The following is a 24,149-nucleotide window of genomic DNA, read 5'->3' on the forward strand; positions in this document are numbered from 1 at the left end:
GAAGAAGCGAACCTGCCTGCTTGCAGCCAGCTTGGGCTTCTTAGGCTACTGGACACCATTAGCTCCAGAGGGACCGAACACAGGCCCAGCCTCGGAGCTCGGTCCCAGAGCCGCGCCGCCGGCCCCCTTACAGAGCCAGAAGCAAGAAGAGGTCCGGAAAAATCGGCGGCAGAAGACATCAGTCTTCAACAAGGTAGCGCACAGCACTACAGCTGTGCGCCATTGTTACTCAGGCACACTTCACACTTCGGTCACTGAGGGTGCAGGGCGCTAGGGGGGGGCGCCCTGAGCAGCAATGTAAACACCTTGGCTGGCATAAATACACCACATATAACCCCCAGGGCTATATGGATGTATTTTAACCCCTGCCAGAACTCACCAAAAAGCGGGAGAAAAGGCCGCCGAGAAGGGGGCGGAGCCTATCTCCTCAGCACACGGGCACCATTTTCCATCACAGCTCCGCTGGAAGGACGTCTCCCTGACTCTCCCCTGCAGTCCTGCACTACAGAAAAGGGTAAAAAAAGAGAGGGGGGCACTAATTTGGCGCAGTTTTAATACTAACAGCAGCTATAAAGGGAAAAGCACATTTTATAGTGGTATTCCTGTCTATATATAGCGCTCTGGTGTGTGCTGGCATACTCTCCCTCTCTCCCCCCAAAGGGCTAGTGGGGTCCTGTCCTCTATCAGAGCATTCCCTGTGTGTGTGCGGTGTGTCGGTACGATTGTGTCGACATGTTTGAGGAAAATGAGATGGAGGCGGAGCAATTGCCTATTATAGAGTTGTCACCCCCTAGGGAGTCGACACCTGAGTGGATGAGCTTATGGAAGGAATTGCGTGACAGTGTCAGCTCTTTACGACAGACAGTGACGACATGAGACAGCCGGCTACTCAGCTTGTGCCTGTCCAGGAGTCTCAAACGCCATCAGGGGCTTTAAAACGCCCGTTACCTCAAATGGCAGACACAGACACGGATACTGACTCCAGTGTCGATGATGAGGAGACAAACGTGACTTCCACTAGGGCCACACGTTACATGATTGAAGCAATGAAAAATGTATTGCATATCTCTGATAATACAAGTACCACTAAAAAGGGTATTATGTTTGGTGAGAAAAAACTGCCTGTAGTTTTTCCTGTATCCGAGGAATTAAATGAAGTGTGTGATGAGGCGTGGGTTTCCCCCGATAAAAAACTGATAATTCCTAAAAGGTTATTGGCATCGTACCCTTTCCCGCCGGAGGATAGGGCACGTTGGGAAACACCCCCTAGGGTGGATAAAGCGCTCACACGCTTGTCTAAACAGAAAATATTGATACCCTAGATAGGGACAGTATATTACTGAAGATAGAGCATTTGAAGGATGCATTTCTATATATGCGTGATGCACAGAGGGATATTTGCCGACTGGCATCGAGAGTTAGCGCGCTGTCCATTTCTGCAAGAAGAGGTTTATGGACGCGGCAGTGGTCAGGTGATGCGGATTCTAAAAGGCACATGGAAGTATTGCCTTATAAGGGGGAGGAGTTATTTGGGGTAGGTCTATCAGACCTGGTAGCCACGGCAACTGCTGGAAAATCCACATTTTTACCCCAGGTAGCTTCTCAACCTAAGAAGACGCCGTATTATCAGGCGCAGTCCTTTCGGCCCCATAAGGGCAAGCGGGCAAAAGGCGCCTCATTTCTGCCCCGTGGCAGAGGGAGAGGAAAAAGGCTGCAACAAACAGCCAGTTCCCAGGAACAAAAGCCCTCTCCCGCCTCCGCAAAGTCCTCAGCATGACGCTGGGGCTTTACAAGCGGACTCAGGCACGGTGGGGGCCCGTCTCAAGAAGTTCAGTGCGCAGTGGGCCCACTCGCAAGTGGACCCCTGGATCCTTCAGGTGGTATCTCAGGGGTACAAATTGGAATTCGAGACGTCTCCCCCTCGCCGTTTTCTAAAGTCTGCTTTACCGACGTCTCCCTCAGACAGGGAGGCAGTATTGGAAGCCATTCACAAGCTGTATTCCCAGCAGGTGATAATCAAGGTACCCCTCCTACAACAGGGAAAGGGGTACTATTCCACACTATTTGTGGTACCGAAGCCGGACGGCTCGGTGAGACCAATTTTAAACCTAAAATCCTTGAACACTTACATACAAAGGTTCAAATTCAAGATGGAGTCACTCAGAGCAGTGATTGCAAACCTGGAAGAAGGGGACTATATGGTGTCTCTGGACATCAAAAGATGCTTACCTACATGTCCCCATTTTCCCTTCTCACCAAGGGTACCTCAGGTTTGTGGTACAGAACTGTCACTATCAGTTTCAGACGCTGCCGTTTGGATTGTCCACGGCACCCCGGGTCTTTACCAAGGTAATGGCCGAAATGATGATACTCCTTCGAAGGAAGGGAGTTTTAGTTATCCCTTACTTGGACGATCTCCTGAAAAGGGCAAGATCCAGGGAACAGTTGGAAGTCGGGGTAGCACTATCTCAGATAGTGCTGCGCCAGCACGGTTGGATTCTCAATATTCCAAAATCGCAGCTGATCCCGACGACACGACTTCTATTCCTAGGGATGATCCTGGACACAGTCCAGAAAAAGGTGTTTCTCCCGGAGGAGAAAGCCAGGGAGTTATCCGAACTAGTCAGAAATCTCCTAAAACCAGGCCAAGTCTCAGTGCATCAATGCACAAGGGTTCTGGGAAAGATGGTGGCTTCTTACGAAGCAATCCCATTCGGCAGATTCCACGCAAGAACCTTCCAGTGGGATCTGCTAGACAAATGGTCCGGGTCGCATCTTCAGATGCATCAGCGGATAATCTTGTCACCAAGGACAAGGGTGTCTCTCCTGTGGTGGTTGCAGAGTGCTCATCTTCTAGAGGGCCGCAGATTCGGCATTCAGGACTGGGTCCTGGTGACCACGGATGCCAGCCTGAGAGGCTGGGGAGCAGTCACACAGGGAAGAAATTTCCAGGGCTTGTGGTCAAGCCTGGAGACATCACTTCACATAAATATCCTGGAGCTAAGGGCCATCTACAATGCTCTAAGCCTAGCAAGACCTCTGCTTCAAGGTCAGCCGGTGCTGATCCAGTCAGACAACATCACGGCAGTCGCCCACGTAAACGGACAGGGCGGCACAAGAAGCAGGAGGGCAATGGCAGAAGTTGCAAGGATTCTTCGCTGGGCGGAAAATCATGTGATAGCACTGTCAGCAGTGTTCATTCCGGGAGTGGACAACTGGGAAGCAGACTTCCTCAGCAGACACGACCTCCACCCGGGAGATTGGGGACTTCACCCAGAAGTCTTCCACATGATTGTGAACCGTTGGGAAAAACCAAAAGGTGGACATGATGGCGTCCCGCCTCAACAAAAAACTAGACAGGTATTGCGCCAGGTCAAGGGACCCTCAGGCAATAGCTGTGGACGCTCTGGTAACACCGTGGGTGTACCAGTCAGTGTATGTGTTCCCTCCTCTGCCTCTCATACCCAAGGTACTGAGAATCATAAGAAGGAGAGGAGTAAGGACTATACTCGTGGCTCCGGATTGGCCAAGAAGGACTTGGTACCCGGAACTTCAAGAGATGCTCACAGAGGACCCGTGGCCTCTACCTCTAAGAAGGGACCTGCTCCAGCAGGGACCCTGTCTGTTCCAAGACTTACCGCGGCTGCGTTTGACGGCATGGCGGTTGAACGCCGGATCCTGAAGGAAAAAGGCATTCCGGATGAAGTCATCCCTACCCTGATCAAAGCCAGGAAGGATGTAACCATACAGCATTATCACCGTATTTGGCGTAAATATGTTGCGTGGTGCGAGGCCAGGAAGGCCCCTACAGAGGAATTTCAACTGGGTCGTTTCCTGCATTTCCTGCAAACAGGACTGTCTATGGGCCTAAAATTAGGGTCCATTAAGGTTCAAATTTCGGCCCTGTCGATTTTCTTCCAGAAAGATCTGGCTTCAGTTCCTGAAGTTCAGACGTTTGTCAAGGGGGTACTGCATATACAGCCTCCTTTTGTGCCTCCAGTGGCACCTTGGGATCTCAATGTAGTTTTGGGGTTCCTAAAATCACATTGGTTTGAACCACTCACCACTGTGGACTTAAAATATCTCACATGGAAAGTGGTAATGCTGTTGGCCCTGGCTTCAGCCAGGCGTGTGTCAGAATTGGCGGCTTTATCCTATAAAAGCCCTTACCTAATTTTTCATACGGACAGGGCAGAATTGAGGACTCGTCCTCAATTTCTCCCTAAGGTGGTTTCAGCGTTTCACTTGAACCAGCCTATTGTGGTACCTGCGGCTACTAGGGACTTGGAGGACTCCAAGTTGCTGGACGTAGTCAGGGCCCTGAAAATATATGTTTCCAGGACGGCTGGAGTCAGAAAATCTGACTCGCTGTTTATCCTGTATGCACCCAACAAGCTGGGTGCTCCTGCTTCTAAGCAGACTATTGCTCGTTGGATTTGTAGTACAATTCAGCTTGCACATTCTGTGGCAGGCCTGCCACAGCCAAAATCTGTAAAAGCCCATTCCACAAGGAAGGTGGGCTCATCTTGGGCGGCTGCCCGAGGGGTCTCGGCTTTACAACTTTGCCGAGCAGCTACTTGGTCAGGGGCAAACACGTTTGCTAAATTCTACAAATTTGATACCCTGGCTGAGGAGGACCTGGAGTTCTCTCATTCGGTGCTGCAGAGTCATCCGCACTCTCCCGCCCGTTTGGGAGCTTTGGTATAATCCCCATGGTCCTTACGGAGTTCCCAGCATCCACTAGGACGTCAGAGAAAATAAGAATTTACTTACCGATAATTCTATTTCTCGTAGTCCGTAGTGGATGCTGGGCGCCCATCCCAAGTGCGGATTGTCTGCAATACTTGTACATAGTTATTGTTACAAAAATCGGGTTATTATTGTTGTGAGCCATCTTTTCAGAGGCTCCTCTGTTATCATGCTGTTAACTGGGTTCAGATCACAGGTTGTACGGTGTGATTGGTGTGGCTGGTATGAGTCTTACCCGGGATTCAAAATCCTTCCTTATTGTGTACGCTCGTCCGGGCACAGTATCCTAACTGAGGCTTGGAGGAGGGTCATAGGGGGAGGAGCCAGTGCACACCAGGTAGTCCTAAAGCTTTACTTTTGTGCCCAGTCTCCTGCGGAGCCGCTATTCCCCATGGTCCTTATGGAGTTCCCAGCATCCACTACGGATTACGAGAAATAGAATTATCGGTAAGTAAATTCTTATTTTTCCACAGTAGAGGGGGTAATATTATAGGGTAACCAAATATTGAAGAATTTTTGTGCTCATGATTCAGCATCTAATTAACATTCAACCCAGTCCATTTGGCAAACACAAGTCGGCCTGTTTTTTTTTTTTTTTAAAGTGGCAGTCATTATTATGGCAAAAAAAAGGTTGTTTTTGCTTTGTAAATTATTCAAAAAATGGGCAGCCTTGACAAGGTCCAGCGCCTCTGGCAGCTCGCTGGCTATTGTTACATTTTGTCCAAAATATCCAATTTAAAAATTCACTCACTTTCACATAGTCGAAACATAGGCCCTCATTCAGCTTCAGCTGCAGTTTTGCTAAAATAGCAAAACTGCACCTGGCTGCGATAGCATGCTTATCCGCTGATCCACGTGTTTTCTGACAAGTTGGAATTTCTGACTTGTCGGATAAAAGGCAGTTTGATTGAATAGATCAAATCTGGATTCGACCTTAAAATGTCGGAAACTGCTCTTTTTCTGACAAGTCGGGAATTCTGACTTGAATTGAATAGACCACTGAGAGTGGAAATTAAATTCCAACGATAATCTACTTTTTTTATATATATTTTTACTTTCAATATGTAATTCAATTCTATTAACTACTTGCCAGGCATGGTCGCATCAGCTGCAAACATGTATTTGAAACCTTTGAAAAGCCCCAAATATTTTTATTTTGGCCACTACTTATTGCACTTTTTTGGGTTACATGTTGCATTCCTCAATTTCCCCACACGTAGGGGAATATTCAGTTGGGCGCAAGGTTTTTACCACACAAAAAAACAACCTCAGCGACCTCATACCCAAATTTGTATTACATCAGGTATGCATGCTCCCAATACCTGCAGTATCCAATTTTTCAGCTGTGCGAGATAAAATTAAATAAATTATACCTACCAGTCCAGTGGTCTCTGCGACTCCCAATCATCTCCCTCCATCTTTCCAATGGGGAGATGGCTGCTGGGAGACGAGGGGGCTGCTGGTAGATGTAGTTCCCCCTGCTGTGGCCTCCAGGGGGTTACAAACACTCACACATACTTACACACACTACTGCTGCAGAAGACCGGATCCTGATGCTGGAGGAAGAAAACACCTCTTCGGAAGGTGAGTAATTAAGGACTAATTGAACTAATTGGAAACTTCCAATTGCTTAATTAGTCATTGGGTGGGGGAGATGCCGCAAAGGTGCCAGAGCAGGTCCTGATGATTTTTCCTAAAAATAATGATTTCAGTCATGCTCTGGGGATGAAAGAATAAAGATGGGGGTTTTTTCCAATTGAATTGGCAATGACTTGGGAGCACATATAGACGTGTTAAGTTTAACCACTGTAAACAAATGTTTTACAGTGGCTAATTGAATATTCCCCTATGTAAATGATTCTTAAAACCAAAAAAACTCTCTAAAAACTTCACAAGATAAATACTGCCATCTGGTGGTAGCATTAAAACCTGCGAGAAGATATATCATTGTGCTTATACACTGAGTAGTTATCTACCATCACTGGTAACCATCAATTACATATATAATTCCAAAGCATGAGACAGCACACTACAGTGGTAACATAAAAATCCAAAAATGCGGTGCAAGGTCCAGAATAAACAATAGCAACACTCACTTTTCCAAGAAAAAAGCAGAAAGACCAGCACTCTTGTTTAGCAGGGTTTATTCACACTCCGTGTGCGTAATCCTGCAACAGTTGCAGCAGCCCAATAGCCTATTCAACCACACGCTGGTGGTTTTCCTCAGGAGAAAAGTGAGTGTTCATATTATATATATATATATATATATATATATATATATATATATATATATATACGTACGTACAGTACAGTACCAGTCAAAAGTTTGGACACACCTTCTCATTTAATGGTTTTTATTTATTTTAATTATTTTATACATTGTAGATTAATACTGAAGACATCAAAACTATGAAAGAACACATATGGAATTATGTTGTAAACAAAAAAGTGTTAAACAAATCAATATATGTTTTATATTTTAGATTCCTCAAAGTAGACCCCTTATGCTTTGATGACAGTTTTGCACACTCTTGGCATTCTCTCAATCAGCTTCATGAGGTAGTCTCCTGGAATGGTTTTGAATTAACAGGTGTGACTTGTCAAGAGTCAATCTGTGGAATTACTTGCCCTCTTAATGTGTTTGAGACCATCAGTTGTGTTGTGATTAAAAACTTTTTAGTATGAATACTGGTGAGTGCTCCCATCTTTACTACTTTTATCTCCTTCTTATCATCCTGCACTTATATAGAGAGACATTAAAATACTGTTGTTCACTGATTGCTCAGTGTTGTATATAAAAGTGAAAACGTAGTGTCTAAAGGGGGGTACTCACGGGAGAGATGTGTGCTGAGCGATCTTAACACAGACCGCTCAGCACACATCTCTCACCCCGCTCAGCACAGCGCGATGTGCTGAGCGAGGGGGAAAGCCGACGGGGGGCCGCTCACTTCACACAACGGTGAAGTGAGCGACCCGCTAGATTGAGCCTGCATGCAGCTCAATCTAGCATCGGCGATAGCGATGCGCGGGGCCGCGTATCGCTATCGCTGGAGGGCATACACACGGCAGATCCGTGCTTAAAATCTAAGCAATCTAGCAAGATTGCTTAGATTTTAAGTACGGATCTCTCCGTGTGTACCCCCCTTAAAACTATCAAACAATTTCATTATGCCCAGCTGTTATAACGTAGCATCATTAGCGTATTGGCTGTAAAGATACTCAGATTATTAAATAGGGCTGCAGGAAAATATTAAACATTTATTTTGGATACTCTATTGCACTTATCTTGGCTATAGGTTTTTGTAACACGTTATCTGCTCTTGATTTCAACTACAATGTTACCATGCCTGTTTGTTACATAAATAACTGTTAGTGGTTTCAATTGAAGTGGTAAGGCTGATGGCTGCCTTATATTATCTCTCTCTCTCTCTCTCTCTCTCTCTCTCTCTATATATATATATATATATATATATATATCTGCTGCGGGGCTCCACTGGGCTCCACAAGGAGTGGACAATGGGGTGTAGAGTAGGATCTTGATCCGAGGCACCAACAGGCTCAAAGCTTTGACTGTTCCCAGAATGCATAGCGCCGCCTCCTATATCACCCCGCCTCCCTGCACAGGATCTCAGTTTTGTAGTTGGTGCTGCAGTAGCAGGCACTTAACAGAGGGGCTGCTCCAGGCAGCCCTAAGAGCTTTTTTTCTGAGGAAAAAAGTGAAGACTTCAAGGGCAGCAGCAGTGTTACATGTCAGTGGACATTCACGGCTGCAGCTCCGGCTCTCCCCAGCGGCGCTGTACACTCCCGAGCCCTGGTTGCCGGATAACTACAGCAGGAGGCTCCGGTTTTCTTCTTGTCAGGCACACACGACGGGGCACTCCGGGATCGCGTGGGCACGCTTCGGGAGGTGGTAAGTGGGTCCCGCTTACGGGACCCGGTCTTTATCGCGATCCGGTGCGGTCAGTGGGAGGCGGGCCGCGCGTGCTGGCGGTGGACACTGTGGCAGTACAGGCGATCCCACTAGATCACCAGGGCATGGGACAGGTCAGGTTTTTTCTATAAACAGTTTCATTAGAGCCCGCAGTACCCGGTGGTTTTACCAGCAGGGGGATAGAGCTTGGACCTGAAGCCCCTCCCCCAGCCCCAGGGCGCCATTTTCTGGAGCTGCATATGTGTCTCTCCCTCACTCCCTGGCAGTGTCTGTGGCGCCATTATCCCTCAGCTCACTGTTCCTGGGAATGCTTGGGCAAATCCTCCTATGTAAAGCCGCCTGTTTGTCAGTGCTGTGACTTTACAAGTGTCACACGCCAGAGGCGGCGTTCACCGCGCTTACCCCTGCGTGCCTGCTGGTCGGTGTTGTGGCCTCCGCCTTCGGTGGTTCACGGGCTCCGGCGTCTAGCTGGCGCGGCTCCCGGCGGTTCCCTGGGACAGGGGCGCCGCCATGACACCCGGCATCACGTGGGCGGGGAACTGGTGACGTCATCAGACTGTTCCGCCAATCCTGCGGAGGCGGAAGATTCAAAGTCAGACGCCGGGCAGAGCCTCGGCGCCTGAGTATCGTCTTTTCCCCTGAAGTGGATGCCAGTGCTCCTGTTCTCGGCGGATCTCTCTGCAGTAATATCCCAGTGTCTCCGGCATTTCCAGGTGTCAGTTGTTGCACAGCTTCCAGCGTTCCCAGCCGTGGCTGGGTTCCACTGCGCTCCAGTCACCAGTGCTTCTTGGAGTCAGCGTGGGCTGCAGGTTAAACTCCGCTCTCAAGTTTTGCAAGTTACCAGTGCCTTTAAACACCGCTCTCAAGTTATACAAATCCTCAGCGTCCTTTAACCCTCGCTCTCAAGTTATACAAATCATCAGTGTCTTTAACCCCTGCTCTCAAGTTCTTCAAATCACCAGTGTCTTTAACCACCGCTCTCAAGTTCTTCAAATCACCAGTGTCTTTAACCACCGCTCTCAAGTTCTTCAAATCACCAGTGTCTTTAACCACCGCTCTCAAGTTCTTCAAATCATCAGTGTCTTTAACCACCGCTCTCAGGTTCTTCAAATCATCAGTGTCTTTTAACCACCGCTCTCAAGTTCTTCAAATTATCAGTGTCTCTAAAACCATCACTCATAAGTTCTTCAGTCACCAGTATCTTTTACCATCACTCACAAGTACTTCCTGGACATTTCTCCATATGTTCCTTCTCTGTTATGTGACATTGTGTTGTCCTTTTCCTGCAAAAAAGTTCTTCAATAATTTCATCAAGCCTTACTGTCAGAGTCCTGTATGAGGAAGACCTATATCAGGCCATCCCTGTTCCGACCCAACTGTGGTTCCTCTTCCTTACCATCGGAAGAACCCCCGAGTTCACAACACCCCCAACCTAGGTCAGTGACCGTATACTCAGGCCTCATGGACCCGGGGGATCGGAGCCCAGAGGCAAGTACCATCCAGGACTTGGTTTCCCGAGTTCAAAGTCAGGAAGCAGCACAGGGCCAGGTGATGCATTATCTTCAGGAATTATCTGGCCGGCTGGATCAAATTCAGACTTCTCTGGTTTCAGTAGTGCCGGTCTCCGTTCCAGTACCCGCTCCAGTGGCTGGCGCTAGTAATGTTCCATCCCTCTCCGGAACCAGATCACGCCTTCAGCTCCCTACTCCTTCTCGCTATAATGGGAATCCAAAGAGTTGCCGTGGTTTTCTTAATCAGTGCGAGGTACATTTTGAACTCCTTTCATATAACTTCCCTTCGGATCGGTCCAAGGTGGCATACGTTATTTCTTTGCTCGAGGGTTCAGCGTTGGATTGGGTGTCTCCGTTATGGGAACGATCTGATCCACTGGTTTCCAGTTACACCAATTTTATTACGTCATTCCGGAGGATCTTTGATGAGCCTGGCAGGACGACCGCTGCCTCTGCAGACTTGCTCCGTGTCCGACAAGGCTCTCGTTCAGTGGGACAGTATGTGATTAACTTTCAGACCATAGCATCAGAACTGCGCTGGAATAATGATGCCCTCCGGGCTGCCTTTTGGAACGGACTCTCCGATCGTCTAAAGGACGAGTTGATCACTAGAGATTTGCCTGATTCCCTAGAACAGTTGATCTCGCTCTGTGTAAAGGTGGATCTTCGCATGCAGGAACGAGGTGGCGAACGTAGACGGTCAGATCGATCAAGGGTCCGATCTTTTCCGTCCAAGCAAACGGTTATTCCGAGTCCTGACGAGCCCATGCAGATTAATCGATCCCGGCTGTCTCCAGAAGAACGTCAGCGTCGTCGTGAGGGTGGTCTCTGCCTCTACTGTGGAGCCGCGGATCATTTTCTTAAGTTTTGCAAGTCTCGCCCGGGAAACAGGCAGTCCAACTTGTTCCGGAGGAGTCGAGCTAGGAGTTTCTTCTAAATCTTCTCCGTCAGTGGACTGTTTACTCTCCGTGTCTCTGTTTTCTTGGTCAATAGTCAAGCCCGTTAAGGCCCTATTGGACTCAGGGGCTGCAGGGAATTTTATTTCCCTTTCCTGTGCCCAGGATCTGGGTTTTCAGTTACGGTCGGTCGAACGACCTATTACGTTGACTGCTATTAATGGTACCCAAATTTCTAACTGTCTGATTTCAAGTTGTACAGTACCAATAAAGCTGCAAGTGGGAGCTCTGCATCAAGAACACCTGGAGTTCTTAGTGATTCGGGAGATGCCACACGATCTGGTTCTTGGCCTTCCTTGGCTTAAACTTCACAACCCTCATGTCGACTGGAGTTCGACGCAAATAACATATTGGAGTCCATTTTGTCATTCCAATTGTCTCACTCCTGTCTACCCGCTCCGTGTATCTTCCAAGTCAGATGAAGGGCTCATTCCGGAGGCCTATCGGGAGTTTTCAGACGTATTCTCGGAACAGGCGGCTGACCAGTTACCACCGCATAGACCCTGGGACTGCCCCATTGAGCTCATTCCGGGGGAAATGCCACCTCGGGGTCGCACTTATCCCCTATCATTACCCGAGACCCAAGCTATGTCGGACATATCAAGTCTAATCTGCAGAAAGGATTCATCCGTCCCTCTACCTCCCCGGCGGGGGCGGGTTTCTTTTTTGTGAAGAAGAAGGACGGAGGGCTGAGACCGTGTATTGACTATCGTGGTCTAAATGATGTCACCATTAAGAATAAGTATCCTTTGCCGCTCATCACGGAGCTTTTTGATAGAGTTCGAGGAGCCCGAGTTTTCACCAAGCTCGATCTAAGGGGAGCTTATAATTTGATACGTATCCGACGGGGATGAATGGAAGACGTCCTTCAATACCAGGGACGGACATTACGATTATCTGGTAATGCCATTTGGCCTCAGCAACGCCCCAGCCGTCTTCCAGGGATTCATTAATGAAGTCTTTCGGGATATGCTATACCTAAGTGTAGTGGTATATTTGGATGACATTCTGATATTTTCTAAGAATCTCACAGAGCACAGAATGCAGGTCAAGGAGGTACTTCTTCGATTGCGAGAGAACCATCTTTATGGTAAGATTTCCAAATGCACCTTTGAGGTCCCTTCCATTCCATTTCTGGGTTACATCATTTCGGGCACGGAGCTTCGTATGGATCCAGAGAAACTCACTGCCATTCGGGACTGGACTCAGCCTCTTTCCTTGAAAGCGGTACAACGATTTCTGGGTTTCGCAAACTATTACCGGAAGTTCATAAAGGCATTCTCTACCATTGTGGCACCTATCATTGCCCTAACCAAGAAGGGTTCTGACCCAAGTCATTGGTCCTCTGAAGCTGTAGCAGCGTTCGTTCAGTTGAAGGCAGCCTTTATGTCCGCTCCAGTACTTCAACAACCAAATTTTTCTAAACCATTCTTTTTGGAGGTTGATGCTTCCACGGTAGGCATAGGTGCCGTGCTTTCACAGTACGCTCCAGACGGGAAGTTACATCCATGTGGTTTCCATTCTCGCAAGTTCTCTCCTGCTGAATGGAATTACACCATTGGAGATAAGGAGCTTTTGGCAATAAAATCTGCCTTAGAGGAATGGAGATATCTTTTGGAAGGTGCTAAACACCTAATTACAATTTTCACTGATCACAAGAATTTGCTGTACCTCAAGACGGCCCATTGCTTGAATCCCCGTCAAGCTAGATGGGCGCTCTTTTTTACTCGGTTCTCGTTTGTTATTAAGTACCGTGCTGGGACTTTTAACACCAAGGCTGATGCTTTATCCCGTTCCTTAACGGCTTCGGATGAGGAGAATTCCGTTGAGAGGGCTTTGATTCTCAATCCAGTTTCTATGCCAGCGGCTCCCACCGCTCTGGACCCTTCTCCTGGGAGATTATCTGTGCCAGCTAAATTTCGACCGAGGTTGTTGCAGTGGGCTCATATTTCCAAGTTTTCCGGTCACCCTGGAGTTCAAAAGATGTGGGAGTTTCTACGAAGATCTTACTGGTGGGACACTATGAAGAAGGATATTCAAGATTATGTCAGCTCATGTCCTCAGTGTGCTCAGTACAAAATTCTTCGTCTGCCGCCTGCAGGGTTGTTGCATCCACTGTCCATTCCTAGGAGGCCATGGACTCATATCTCTATGGACTTTGTCACCGAATTGCCTCTCTCCAAGGGTCATAATGCTGTCTGGGTAATTATTGACCGTTTCTCTAAAATGGCGCATTTTGTACCTCTGACCGGGCTACCATCAGCTCCCAAGTTGGCCTTGTTATTTATCCGAGAACATTTCCGCCTGCACGGGTTACCTCAGGAGATTGTCTCTGACCGGGGGGTACAATTCACTGCAAGATTCTGGAGAGCTCTCTGTACGGCCTTACAAATAAAACTCAAGTTTTCATCCGCTTACCATCCACAAACCAATGGGCAGACTGAACGCGTCAATCAAGATTTGGAGACTTTTCTCCGTGTTTATCTCTCTCCCTCGCAAGACGACTGGGTGGAACTGTTGCCATGGGCCGAGTTTGCCCATAATCATCTGTACCACTCTTCGACTGGTGAATCCCCCATTTTTCATTAATTACGGATTCCATCCTCAAGTTCCAGAATTGCCCATTTGTCCTCCGGAGGATGTTCCTGTTGCAGCCTCTACTCTCCGGCACTTCAATCAAATTTGGAGTCAAGTTCATGCTAACCTCAAGAAAGTCTCCAGCCGCTATAAGTTCTTTGCGGATAGGAAGCGACGAGCAGCTCCCCAGTACAAGGTTGGTGACAGGGTATGGCTCTCTACCCGCAATCTTCGGTTAAGGGTGCCCACTATGAAGTTTGCTCCGAGGTTTATTTGTCCTTACCCCGTGTTACAAGTCCTGAACCCGGTTGTCTGCAAATTGGGATTGCCTTCCCACCTCTGGATACCAAATTCCTTCCATGTCTCTCTCCTTCGCCCCCTTCTTTTAAACCGGTTCCATTCAAAATCCCCGAGGCCAACCTCTGCAGAGACTGAAGCTGGAGCGGACTTTGAAATTAAAGCTATTCTTGACTCTCGTTACCTCCACAAGAATCTACAGTATTTGGTGGAGTGGAAAGGTTTTGGCCCCGAGGAGAGGAGCTGGGTTAAGGCTACTGAAGTTATGGCTCCCCGACTGGTGCGGATTTTCCATTCCAGACATCCAACAAAACCTGGAAAGTGTCCGGGGGCCACTCCTGGAGGAGGGGGTACTGTCACACGCCAGAGGCGGCGTTCACCGCGCTTACCCCTGCGTGCCTGCTGGTCGGTGTTGTGGCCTCCGCCTTCGGTGGTCCATGGGCTCCGGCGTCTGGCTGGTGCGGCTCTCGGCGGTTCCTCGGGGCAGGGGCGCCGCCATGACACCCGGCATCACGTGGGCGGGGAACTGGTGACGTCATCAGACTGTTCCGCCAATCCTGCGGATGCGGAAGATTCAAAGTCAGACGCCGGGCAGAGCCTCGGCGCCTGAGTATCGTCTTTTCCCCTGAAGTGGATGCCAGTGCTCCTGTTCTCGGCGGATCTCTCTGCAGTAATATCCCAGTGTCTCCGGCATTTCCAGGTGTCAGTTGTTGCACAGCTTCCAGCGTTCCCAGCCGCAGCTGGGTTCCACTGCGCTCCAGTCACCAGTGCTTCTTGGAGTCGGCGTGGGCTGCAGGTTAAACTCCGCTCTCAAGTTTTGCAAGTTACCAGTGCCTTTTTAACACCGCTCTCAAGTTATATAAATCCTCAGCGTCCTTTAACCCTCGCTCTCAAGTTATACAAGTCCTCAGTGTCTTTAACCATCGCTCTCAAGTTATACAAATCACCAGTGTCTTTAACCACCGCTCTCAAGTTCTTCAAATCATCAGTGTCTCTAAAACCATCACTCATAAGTTCTTCAGTCACCAGTATCTTTTACCATCACTCACAAGTACTTCCTGGACATTTCTCCATATGTTCCTTCTCTGTTATGTGACATTGTGTTGTCCTTTTCCTGCAAAAAAGTTCTTCAATAATTTCATCAAGCCTTACTGTCAGAGTCCTGTATGAGGAAGACCTATATCAGACCATCCCTGTTCCGACCCAACTGTGGCTCCTCTTCCTTACCATCGGAAGAATCCCCGAGTTCACAACACCCCCAACCTAGGTCAGTGACAACAAGACACTTAAGTATTCTACCTGCCTTTTTTAGTCGGTGTTAGTTAAGAAAGATTGCATTTAGTCAGGGTTTCCTAGTACAATTACCCTGTGATATACATCCAGTTCTTACTGTGTACTGTTATATCTATTATATAGCTGTGTAAGCTAGTCCAGTGCAGTATTATTGTTAGTAATAACCTCTGCATTGTACAAACTGTGACTATTTGTGTGTGCATTTGATAGCTGGGTGGTGTCCATTTCGTGTCTTTCACTCAACCTGCTATCCCTATATTCTATAACCTGAGGGGGCTTGGTGGTCAGGTTTTATCTAATATAGGATTTTCACAAAGATATACTCTATTACGTATTTTTCTCTGTGATTTAGTCACCATATCTCTCCTTTATCTCTGCTGGTGCTGACTACACTGCGCAGTGGTTTGGGCTAGAGGTATTGTGCTGCTGACAAATTGTACTGTGTTACCTGATACTGCAAGTTATATCATGTCTGCTTCTGAGGGTAACGGTTCTGGGGCTGAACACACTGCCGGTGGTGCTGAAGGCGCAGATACCTATGAGGAGAATATAGCAGCTTTGGGCTCTGGTTCTGGGGGCTCCTTGCCCCCCAGTAGGAAGGTGGCAACATGGGCAAATAATGACCCGCCATGGGCCGCTTTTTCCACGCTTCTGCATACACTAGTTCATAAACTAACACCCCCTATGGGACCCCCAATGCCGGTACAACCGTTTGTGGTCCCTGCAGCTAACCCGCCGTGGGTGGACGATTTATCTGCTCAAATAAAGTAGTTGAACCAGTCCATGACTACTAAAAAGTCTGACTGTTGCTCGCCTACGTCCAAGGGGTCCTCTAAGCGAGCGCTTGTCTCCTCACAATCCACTGCTGTCACTGACACCTCGTCGGATGAAGACGGCACTTACACTGACCTCACAGTTTCTGACTCAGATACGGCTGATGGGGAGGGTTGTTCACATGTGGATGTTCCTGATCTTTTGGAGGCTATTAAGTTAATTTTACAGATTACGGATGATCCCGAGCCATCCGTTCCTCCTAAGAAACCAGATAGGTTCAAGCGTCAGAAGGTGATTAAACAAGTTTTACCTCACACTGACCACCTAATTGATATACGTCAGGAACCCTGGGAAAACCCGGGTACGAAGTTTGTGCCTCAAAAGAAGATGCTGGCTCGCTATCCCCTCGCGCCGGGGCTGTCTAAGAATTGGGAAACGCTTCCTCCAGTGGACTCGCATGTGGCTAGGATGGTGGTTTCCTCAGCTCTGCCGGTCACCACCGTCACGTCTCTAAAAGAGCCTATGGATAAACGTGTGGAGGGTTGTCTGAAAGCGATTTACACCCTCACTGGTGCTGCACAAAGGCCCACTATTGCAGCTACTTGGGCTGCAGAGGCCATTGAAGCATGGGCCTTGGAGTTAGATGCTAAAATCTCCTCTGACCATGCTAGACAATGCTTGTCTTATATTGTCACAGCTTCTCGTTATATTAAAGAGGCGGCTTCTGATGCCGGTATCCTGGCAGCCAAGGCCTCTACTACGTCAGTCCTGGCTCGCCGGATATTGTGGCTGAGATCCTGGTCTGTGGATCTGGACTCTAGAAAAACCCTGGAGGTACTCCCTTTTAAGGGAGATATTCTGTTTGGGAAGGATTTAAATAAGATTGTGGCTGACTTTGCTACTGCCAAAACTGCCTGTCTGCCAAGTACTGCTCCTTCTTTGTCGAAGGCTAAAGGTACTTCCTTTCGCCCCTTTCGTTCTTCAGGTAAAGCAAAAGGTCAGGTGTACAACAAGCAGGCCCGCACTTCCAAACCTGGTAAGCCTAAGCCCAAAAGTGCCTGGGCGGCCCATCAGCCAGCTTCCAAGACAGATAGGCCTGCCGCATGACGAGGCGGGCCTCCCTCTGGGGGATCCCAGGGTGGGGGGCCGGCTTCTAGGGTATACCCAGGAATGGTTGAAGACCACTTCAGATGCCTGGGTACGGGAAGTCGTCACTCGAGGTTACGCCATAGCCTTCAAAAACCGACCCCCTCATCGATTTTGCCAGACAGATGTCCCATTGGACAAGACAAAGGCAAACACTCTACATTCTGTGGTACAGACCCTCCTGGATACAGGAGTCGTAGTACAGGTGCCCCTTGCGCAGAGGGGCCGGTGGTACTATTCTCCGCTGTTTCTAGTCCCGAAACCGAATGGGTCCTCCCGGCCCATTCTCAACCTCAAGGCATTGAACAGGTTTGTAAAGGTTTCCAAGTTCCGGATGGAAACCCTTCGCCCTATAGTTCTGGCCTTGGAACCTGGGGACTTCATGGTCTCCCTGGACATACAGGATGCTTACCTGCATATTCCTATAGCAGTGTCTCATCTGCAATACCTGAGATTTGCGATTGGCAACTGCCATTACCAGTTTCGGGCGTTACCTTTTGGTTTAACAACGGCTCCGCGAGTCTTTACAAAAGTCATGGCGGTGATGACGGTGGTACTCCGCCGTCAAGGGGTCAGGATACTGCCGTATTTGGACGACTTGTTACTCCTGGCAAATTCCCCAGAACTTCTCCTGCGTCATCTAGATGCGACGGTCCGGTTTCTGCAAGCCCACGGGTGGCTCATCAACTGGAAGAAGTCATCCCTGATCCCTGCTCAGAGCATGGTGCATCTGGGAGCACTATTGGACACTCACAACCAGCGGTTGTTCCTGTCTCAGGAGAAAGTCCTGAAACTTCAGGACAGGATTCGTTGCTTCCTATCTCGTCCGCAAGTATCGATACATTTGGCGATGCAGGTGCTGGGCCTCATGGTGTCAACATTCGACATGGTGGAGTACGCTCAATTTCACTCTCGCTCTCTCCAGAGGGTGATTCTAGCCAAATGGGATGGCCTGCCTCACCGGATCAGGTCTCAAATGATCTCATTGACTCCGGAGGTCCGTCTGTCGCTGCTCTGGTGGCTCCGGGACCAACAACTGTGCAGGGGCCGTCCGTTCTGGATATCCGACTGGGTCCTGTTGATGACAGATGCCAGTGTAAGAGGTTGGGGCGCGGTGCTGGCGCAACACTCCCTGCAGGGGCGGTGGACCAAGGAGGAGTCCCTCCTCTCGATCAATATACTGGAGTTGCGGCCGGTTTTCAATGCCTTGAACCTAGCACAGCATTTAATTCAGAACCGTCCTGTTCAAGTACAGTCGGACAACGCCACCACAGTGGCTTACATAAATCATCAAGGCGGCACTCGAAGCCACCTAGCAACGAATGAAGTTTCACGGATTCTACAGTGGGCAGAGCGCCATCTACCGGCCATATCGGCAATATTCATTCCGGGAGTCCTGAATTGGGAAACAGACTTTCTCAGTCGTCAGGACATGCATGCCGGCGAGTGGGGCCTCCATCCAGAAGTGTTTCAACTCCTAGTGGAAAGGTGGGGCCTTCCATACGTAGATCTGATGGCGTCTCGACACAATCACAAGGCTCCGGTCGTCGGAGCAAGGACAAGGGATCCTCAAGCAGCATTCATGGATGCGCTGGCGGTACCGTGGAGGTTTCGGCTGCCGTACGTGTTCCCTACGGTGTCACTCCTGCCCAGGGTAATTCGGAAGTTCAAGCAAGAAAAAGGAATTCTGCTTCTCATAGCTCCAGCGTGACCCAGACGGCACTGGTTCTCAGACCTGCAAGGACTATCATCAGAGCGTCTACTTCCACAACACCCAGACCTCCTCGTTCAGGGCCCCTGTGTCTACCAGGACCTAGCCCGGCTGTCTTTGACGGCGTGGCTTTTGAAGCTTCCGTCTTGAGGGCTAAAGGGTTTTCTGAGGCGGTCATTCAAACTATGTTGCGGGCCCGGAAACCGGCTTCGGCTCGGATTTACTATAGGGTCTGGCATTCTTACTTTGTTTGGTGCGCATCTAACGATTATGACGCTTCCAAGTTTAGTATAGCCAAGTTGTTTGCTTTTCTTCAGCAGGGCCTGGACTTAGGCTTGCGTCTGGCCTCCCTTAACGTTCAAATATCTGCCTTGTCGGTGTGGTTTCAGAGAAAAATTGCGACCTTACCTGATGTGCATACCTTTACTCAGGGCGTGTTGCGTATCCAACCTCCCTATGTCCCGCCTGTGGCTCCTTGGGACTTGTTGGTGGTTTTGGAGGCGTTACAAGAGTCTCCGTTTGAACCTCTTGGTTCAGCTGACCTTAAGTGGCTTTCCCTTAAGGTGGTGTTTCTGCTGGCTATTGCTTCAGCTAGAAGAGTGTCGGATTTGGGTGCCTTGTCCTGTAGTTCCCCATATCTGATATTTCACCGTGACCGGGCGGTTCTTAGGACTCGTCCCGGCTATCTACCTAAGGTGGTTTCTTCGTTTTACCTTAATCAGGAGATTGTAGTTCCGGCACTTGTTTCTCCTGATCTGTCTCCCAAAGAGCGGTCTTTGGATGTGGTACGGGCTCTCCGTATGTATGTGAAGAGAACTGCTCCTATTAGGAAATCTGATTCTCTTTTTGTTTTGTTTGGGTTTCACAAACGTGGCTGGCCTGCTCACAAGCAAACTCTGGCCAGATGGATTAGAATGGTGATTGCACATGCTTATGTGATGGCTGGTCTCTCTGCTCCTGATCACATTAAGGCCCATTCTACTCGGTCGGTTGGACCTTCTTGGGCGGCCCAACGTGGTGCGACCCTTGAACATAGAAACATAGAATTTGACGGCAGATAAGAACCACTTGGCCCATCTAATCTGCCCATTTTTTTTTTATCCTTTAGGTAATCGCAACCCTTTTTGAACCTTAATTCTTTGTAACAATTACAAGGCGGCTTGTAATTGTAATTGAACAATTGTGCAAGGCGGCTACGTGGTTCTCTGTGAACACGTTCATAAGGTTCTATGCCTTCGATACTGCCGCTTCCCAGGATGCTTCCTTTGGACGCCGGGTTCTTGTGCCCGCTACAGTGCGTCCCCTCCCATAAGGAGCTGCTTTAGGACACCCCCATTGTCCATTCCTTGTTGAGCCCAGTGTACCCGCAGCAAAAAATGAGTTTTATGGTAAGAACTTACCTTTGTTAAAACTCTTTCTGCGAGGTACACTGGGCTCCACAAGGCGCCCACCCTGACGCACTTAGCTTCTTTGGGTTGGTATGGCATTAGCCGCTGACACGTATCCTGTCGTGAGAATGCGGTGTTGTGGCTACTAACCATTGTCGTCTCTTTTCCTGCTAAAGCATTGGACTGGTTAACTAAAAACTGAGATCCTGTGCAGGGAGGCGGGGTGATATAGGAGGCGGCGCTATGCATTCTGGGAACAGTCAAAGCTTTGAGCCTGTTGGTGCCTCGGATCAAGATCCTACTCTACACCCCATTGTCCATTCCTTGTGGAGCCCAGTGTACCTCGCAGAAAGAGTTTTAACAAAGGTAAGTTCTTACCATAAAACTCGTTATATATATATCTCTCTATCTATCAGGGTTTGGTCCGGCACTTGTCTTGATTCCTTTCACGGTTAAAGTGCTCAGGTGCCCTCTGGGAGTTTAATCCAGTACAGGTGAAACTCTGAAAATTAGAATATCATGCAAAAGTTCATTTATTTCAGTAATTCAACTTGAAAGATGACACTAATATATTATATGGACTCATTCCATGCAAAGTGAGATATTTCAAGCCTTTATTTGTTATAATTTTAATGATTATGGCTTACAGTTTAAGAAAACCCCAAATCCAAAATCTCAGAAAATTAGAAAATTACATAAAATCAATTAAAAAAAAAGATTTTAAATACAGAAATGTCGGCACTCTGAAAAGTATAATCATGCATATGTACTCAGTACTTGGTTTGGGCCCCTTTTGCATGAATTACTGCCTCAGTATGGTGTGGCATGGATTCTATCAGCCTGTGGCACTGCTGAGGTGTTATGGAAGACCAGGATGCTTCCATAACGACCCTCAGCTCTTCTGCATTGTTCGGTCTCATGTCTCTCATCTTTTTCTTGGCAATGCCCCATAGAGTCTCTATGGGGTTCAGGTCAGGCAAGTGTGGGGGAGCTTCACGAGGAGTGGGCTGAGGCTGGAGTTAGTGCATCAAGAGCCACCACACACAAACGGATCCTAGACATGGGCTTCAAATGTCATATTCCTCTTCTTAAGCCGCTCCTGAACAAACAAACAACGTCAGAAGCGTCTTACCTGGGTTAAACAAAAAAAGAACTGGTCTGTGGCTCAGTGGTCCAAAGTCCCTTTTTTCTGATGAGAGCAAAGTTTGCATCTCATTTGGAAACCAAGGTCCCAGAGTATAGAGGAAGAATGGAGAGGCACACAATCCAAGATGCTTGAAGTGCAGTGTGAAGTTTCCATAGTCTGTGTTGATTTGGGAAGCCATGTGTTGATTTGGGGAGCCATGCACCCCCCCCTCTGCTGTTTGTTTGTGACCCCTCCTTCTTTCTAGCACCTGATATATAATTATCTCCATGATTGATAGAGCAACTGTCACTGTTTGTCTGCATGTGGGAGAAAGGCATTGAATGGGAGTAGTATTTGGTAGCCATGCTATTCCTTGTAGTGCTAATGGGAGATCCTGGGGGTGGCTCCCGGGTAAGTTAGCTCTCTGTCTGGATGTGTTTTAGTATGAGCCTTTATCATGAGGCCTTACTGTAGACAAATCACCTGGCCCTATGTGGGCACTGCTCTTATGTAGTGTTAGGACTGCTGATATCAGAGAAGCCTTGGCGCGGCTCTGCAGTTAAACATGTCTTTGCAAACACGTGTGACCAATTCTCTGAAATTCTATTACCAGATACATACCTCCCAACATGACCCTCTCCAGGAAAGGACAAAATGCTCTGTTCCTGGGCTTCTCTCTTAATGTAGGATTGCCCTCACCTGTGTTGAACTAGTTACTTGATGAGAAAGGTGTTTCAGCACAGGTGATGGCAATCCATAAATTAAATAAATTAAGAGAGAAGTCCAGGAGCAGAGCATTCTGTCCCTCCTGGAGATTGTCATGTTGGGAGGTATGCAGATAGGTTCAGTTATGGTTACAGGTCATTTTTTTAGTGTGCTGGGGGAATACCAGGTGGGGGAAGCACCCCCTCTCACTGTCTGCTGTTTGTCTGTGACCCCTCCCCCTTTCTAGCACCTGATATATAATTATCTCCAGGAATGATAGAGCAACTGCCACTGTTTGCATGTGTGAGAAAGGAATTGAATGGGAGCAGTATTTGGAAGGCATGCTGTTCCTTGTAGTGCTAATGGGAGTTCCTGTGGGTGGCTCCCGGGTAAGTTAGTTCTCTGTCTGGATGTGTTTTATCATGACGACGCCTTACTGTAGACAAATCACATGGCCCTATGTTGGCACTGCTATTATGTAGTGTTAGAACTGCTGATATCAGGGAAGCCTTGGCGCGGCTCAGCAGCTAAACATGTCTTTGCAAACACGTGTGACCATTTCTCTGAAATTCTATTACCAGATAGGTTCAGGTATGGTTACAGGTAATTTTTTAGTGTGCTGGCGGGATACCATGGGGGGAAAAAGCACCCCCCCCCCCCCTTCCCCTCTCTGTCCGGTTTGTAAGTGGCAGGTCATGCCAAACTAACTTAATTAGCTTCTATGAAAAAGTGAGCAACAATCTTGATTGGGGTAACACAGTTGATGTGGTCCATTTAGATTTTGCTAAAGCCTTTCGATACAGCGCCTCAAATGAGGCTGATTTTCAAACTAAGAGAACTCAGCCTAGGAAACACTATTTGTACTTGGATAAGTAATTGGCTGCATAACAGGGATCAGTTGTGGTTAATGGGATGTACTCCAGCTGGGCCACTATATATTCAGTGGAATACATCAAGGGTCCGTACTCGGGCCATTACTGTTCAATTTATTTAATAATGACCTAGGAACAGATCTAGAAAGCACAGTGTAAATTTTTGCACATGATACCTATGTAGGGTAATTAGCTCAGATAAGGATTCAGAGTCCCTACAAAATGACTTATTTAAACTGGAAAGTTGGGCAGCCAAATGGAGAATGAGGTTTAATATAGATAAATGTAAAGTCATGCACTTTGGGGCTAAAAATAATCATGCAACCTTCAAATTAAATGGGGAGACGTGAGGGCAGACGGTTTCAGAAAAAGATTTGGGGGTGCTCATTGATAACAGTACCCAATTTCAAACTGCAGCAACAAAAGAAAATAAGGTACTAGCATGCATAAAATGGGGAATTGAGACTAGGGATGAAAGCGTAAGCCTGCCATTGTATAAATCATTGGTATGGCCACATCGGGAATATTGTGTTCAATTCTGGGCACCACATTATTAAAAAGATATCTTAGAGCTTGAAAGGGTGCAGAGGCGAGCTACAAAATTGATTAACGGGTTAGAGGCACTGGATTATGAGGAAAGGCTTTGTAGGTTATATATGTTCACACTAGAAAAGAGGTGTCTAAAGTTCCATACACACTAGCCGATAAAATGAGCGACATCGCTCATTTTCCCCCTCCCTGAGCTACGTCGCCCCGGTTATCGGCAAGTGTGTATGCCGCCAGCGATAACCGATGCGCGGCCCCGCGGGTCGGCAATGATCGTCGCTGTCACAGTGCATGCATGCTCAATCTGGACTGTCGTCCAGGAGCTGCATGCACGGTCGGCGGAGGCGTGATGTCACTGAGCGATATGAGCGGTCATATCGCTCAGTGTGTACAGTTGGCCGCCGACCGGCCAGCCTGGGAGGAGAGACACTATACAATGTCACTCAGAGCGTCATCGTCTAACGTGTATGGACCTTAAGAGGGGACATTAAAAATATTTACAAATATATAAAAGGACAATACATGGAGCTAACAGGAGCTCTGTTTATTGAGAGATCTCTATATAGG

At 48.1% G+C, this 24,149-nt stretch overlaps 1 protein-coding gene and 1 long non-coding RNA gene across 2 annotated transcripts in view; one reads left to right on the forward strand and one right to left on the reverse strand.

The window, feature by feature from the left end:
- The window catches only part of ARMC7 (armadillo repeat containing 7), a 73,791-nt gene extending 67,526 nt beyond the window's left edge, over positions 1-6,265 (reverse strand). The window contains exon 1 of the mRNA XM_063960660.1: positions 6,127-6,265. Coding sequence (XP_063816730.1) covers positions 6,127-6,157 — 31 coding nt within the window. The 5' untranslated portion in view covers positions 6,158-6,265. The remainder of the gene's footprint in view (positions 1-6,126) is intronic.
- LOC135055983 (uncharacterized) overlaps positions 1-24,149 on the forward strand; it is a 184,231-nt gene that overhangs the window by 63,134 nt on the left and 96,948 nt on the right. The gene's annotated exons all lie outside the window — the stretch shown is intronic.

The sequence above is a fragment of the Pseudophryne corroboree genome, chromosome 3 (assembly GCF_028390025.1).
Source record: "Pseudophryne corroboree isolate aPseCor3 chromosome 3, aPseCor3.hap2, whole genome shotgun sequence".
NCBI lineage: Eukaryota > Metazoa > Chordata > Amphibia > Anura > Myobatrachidae > Pseudophryne > Pseudophryne corroboree.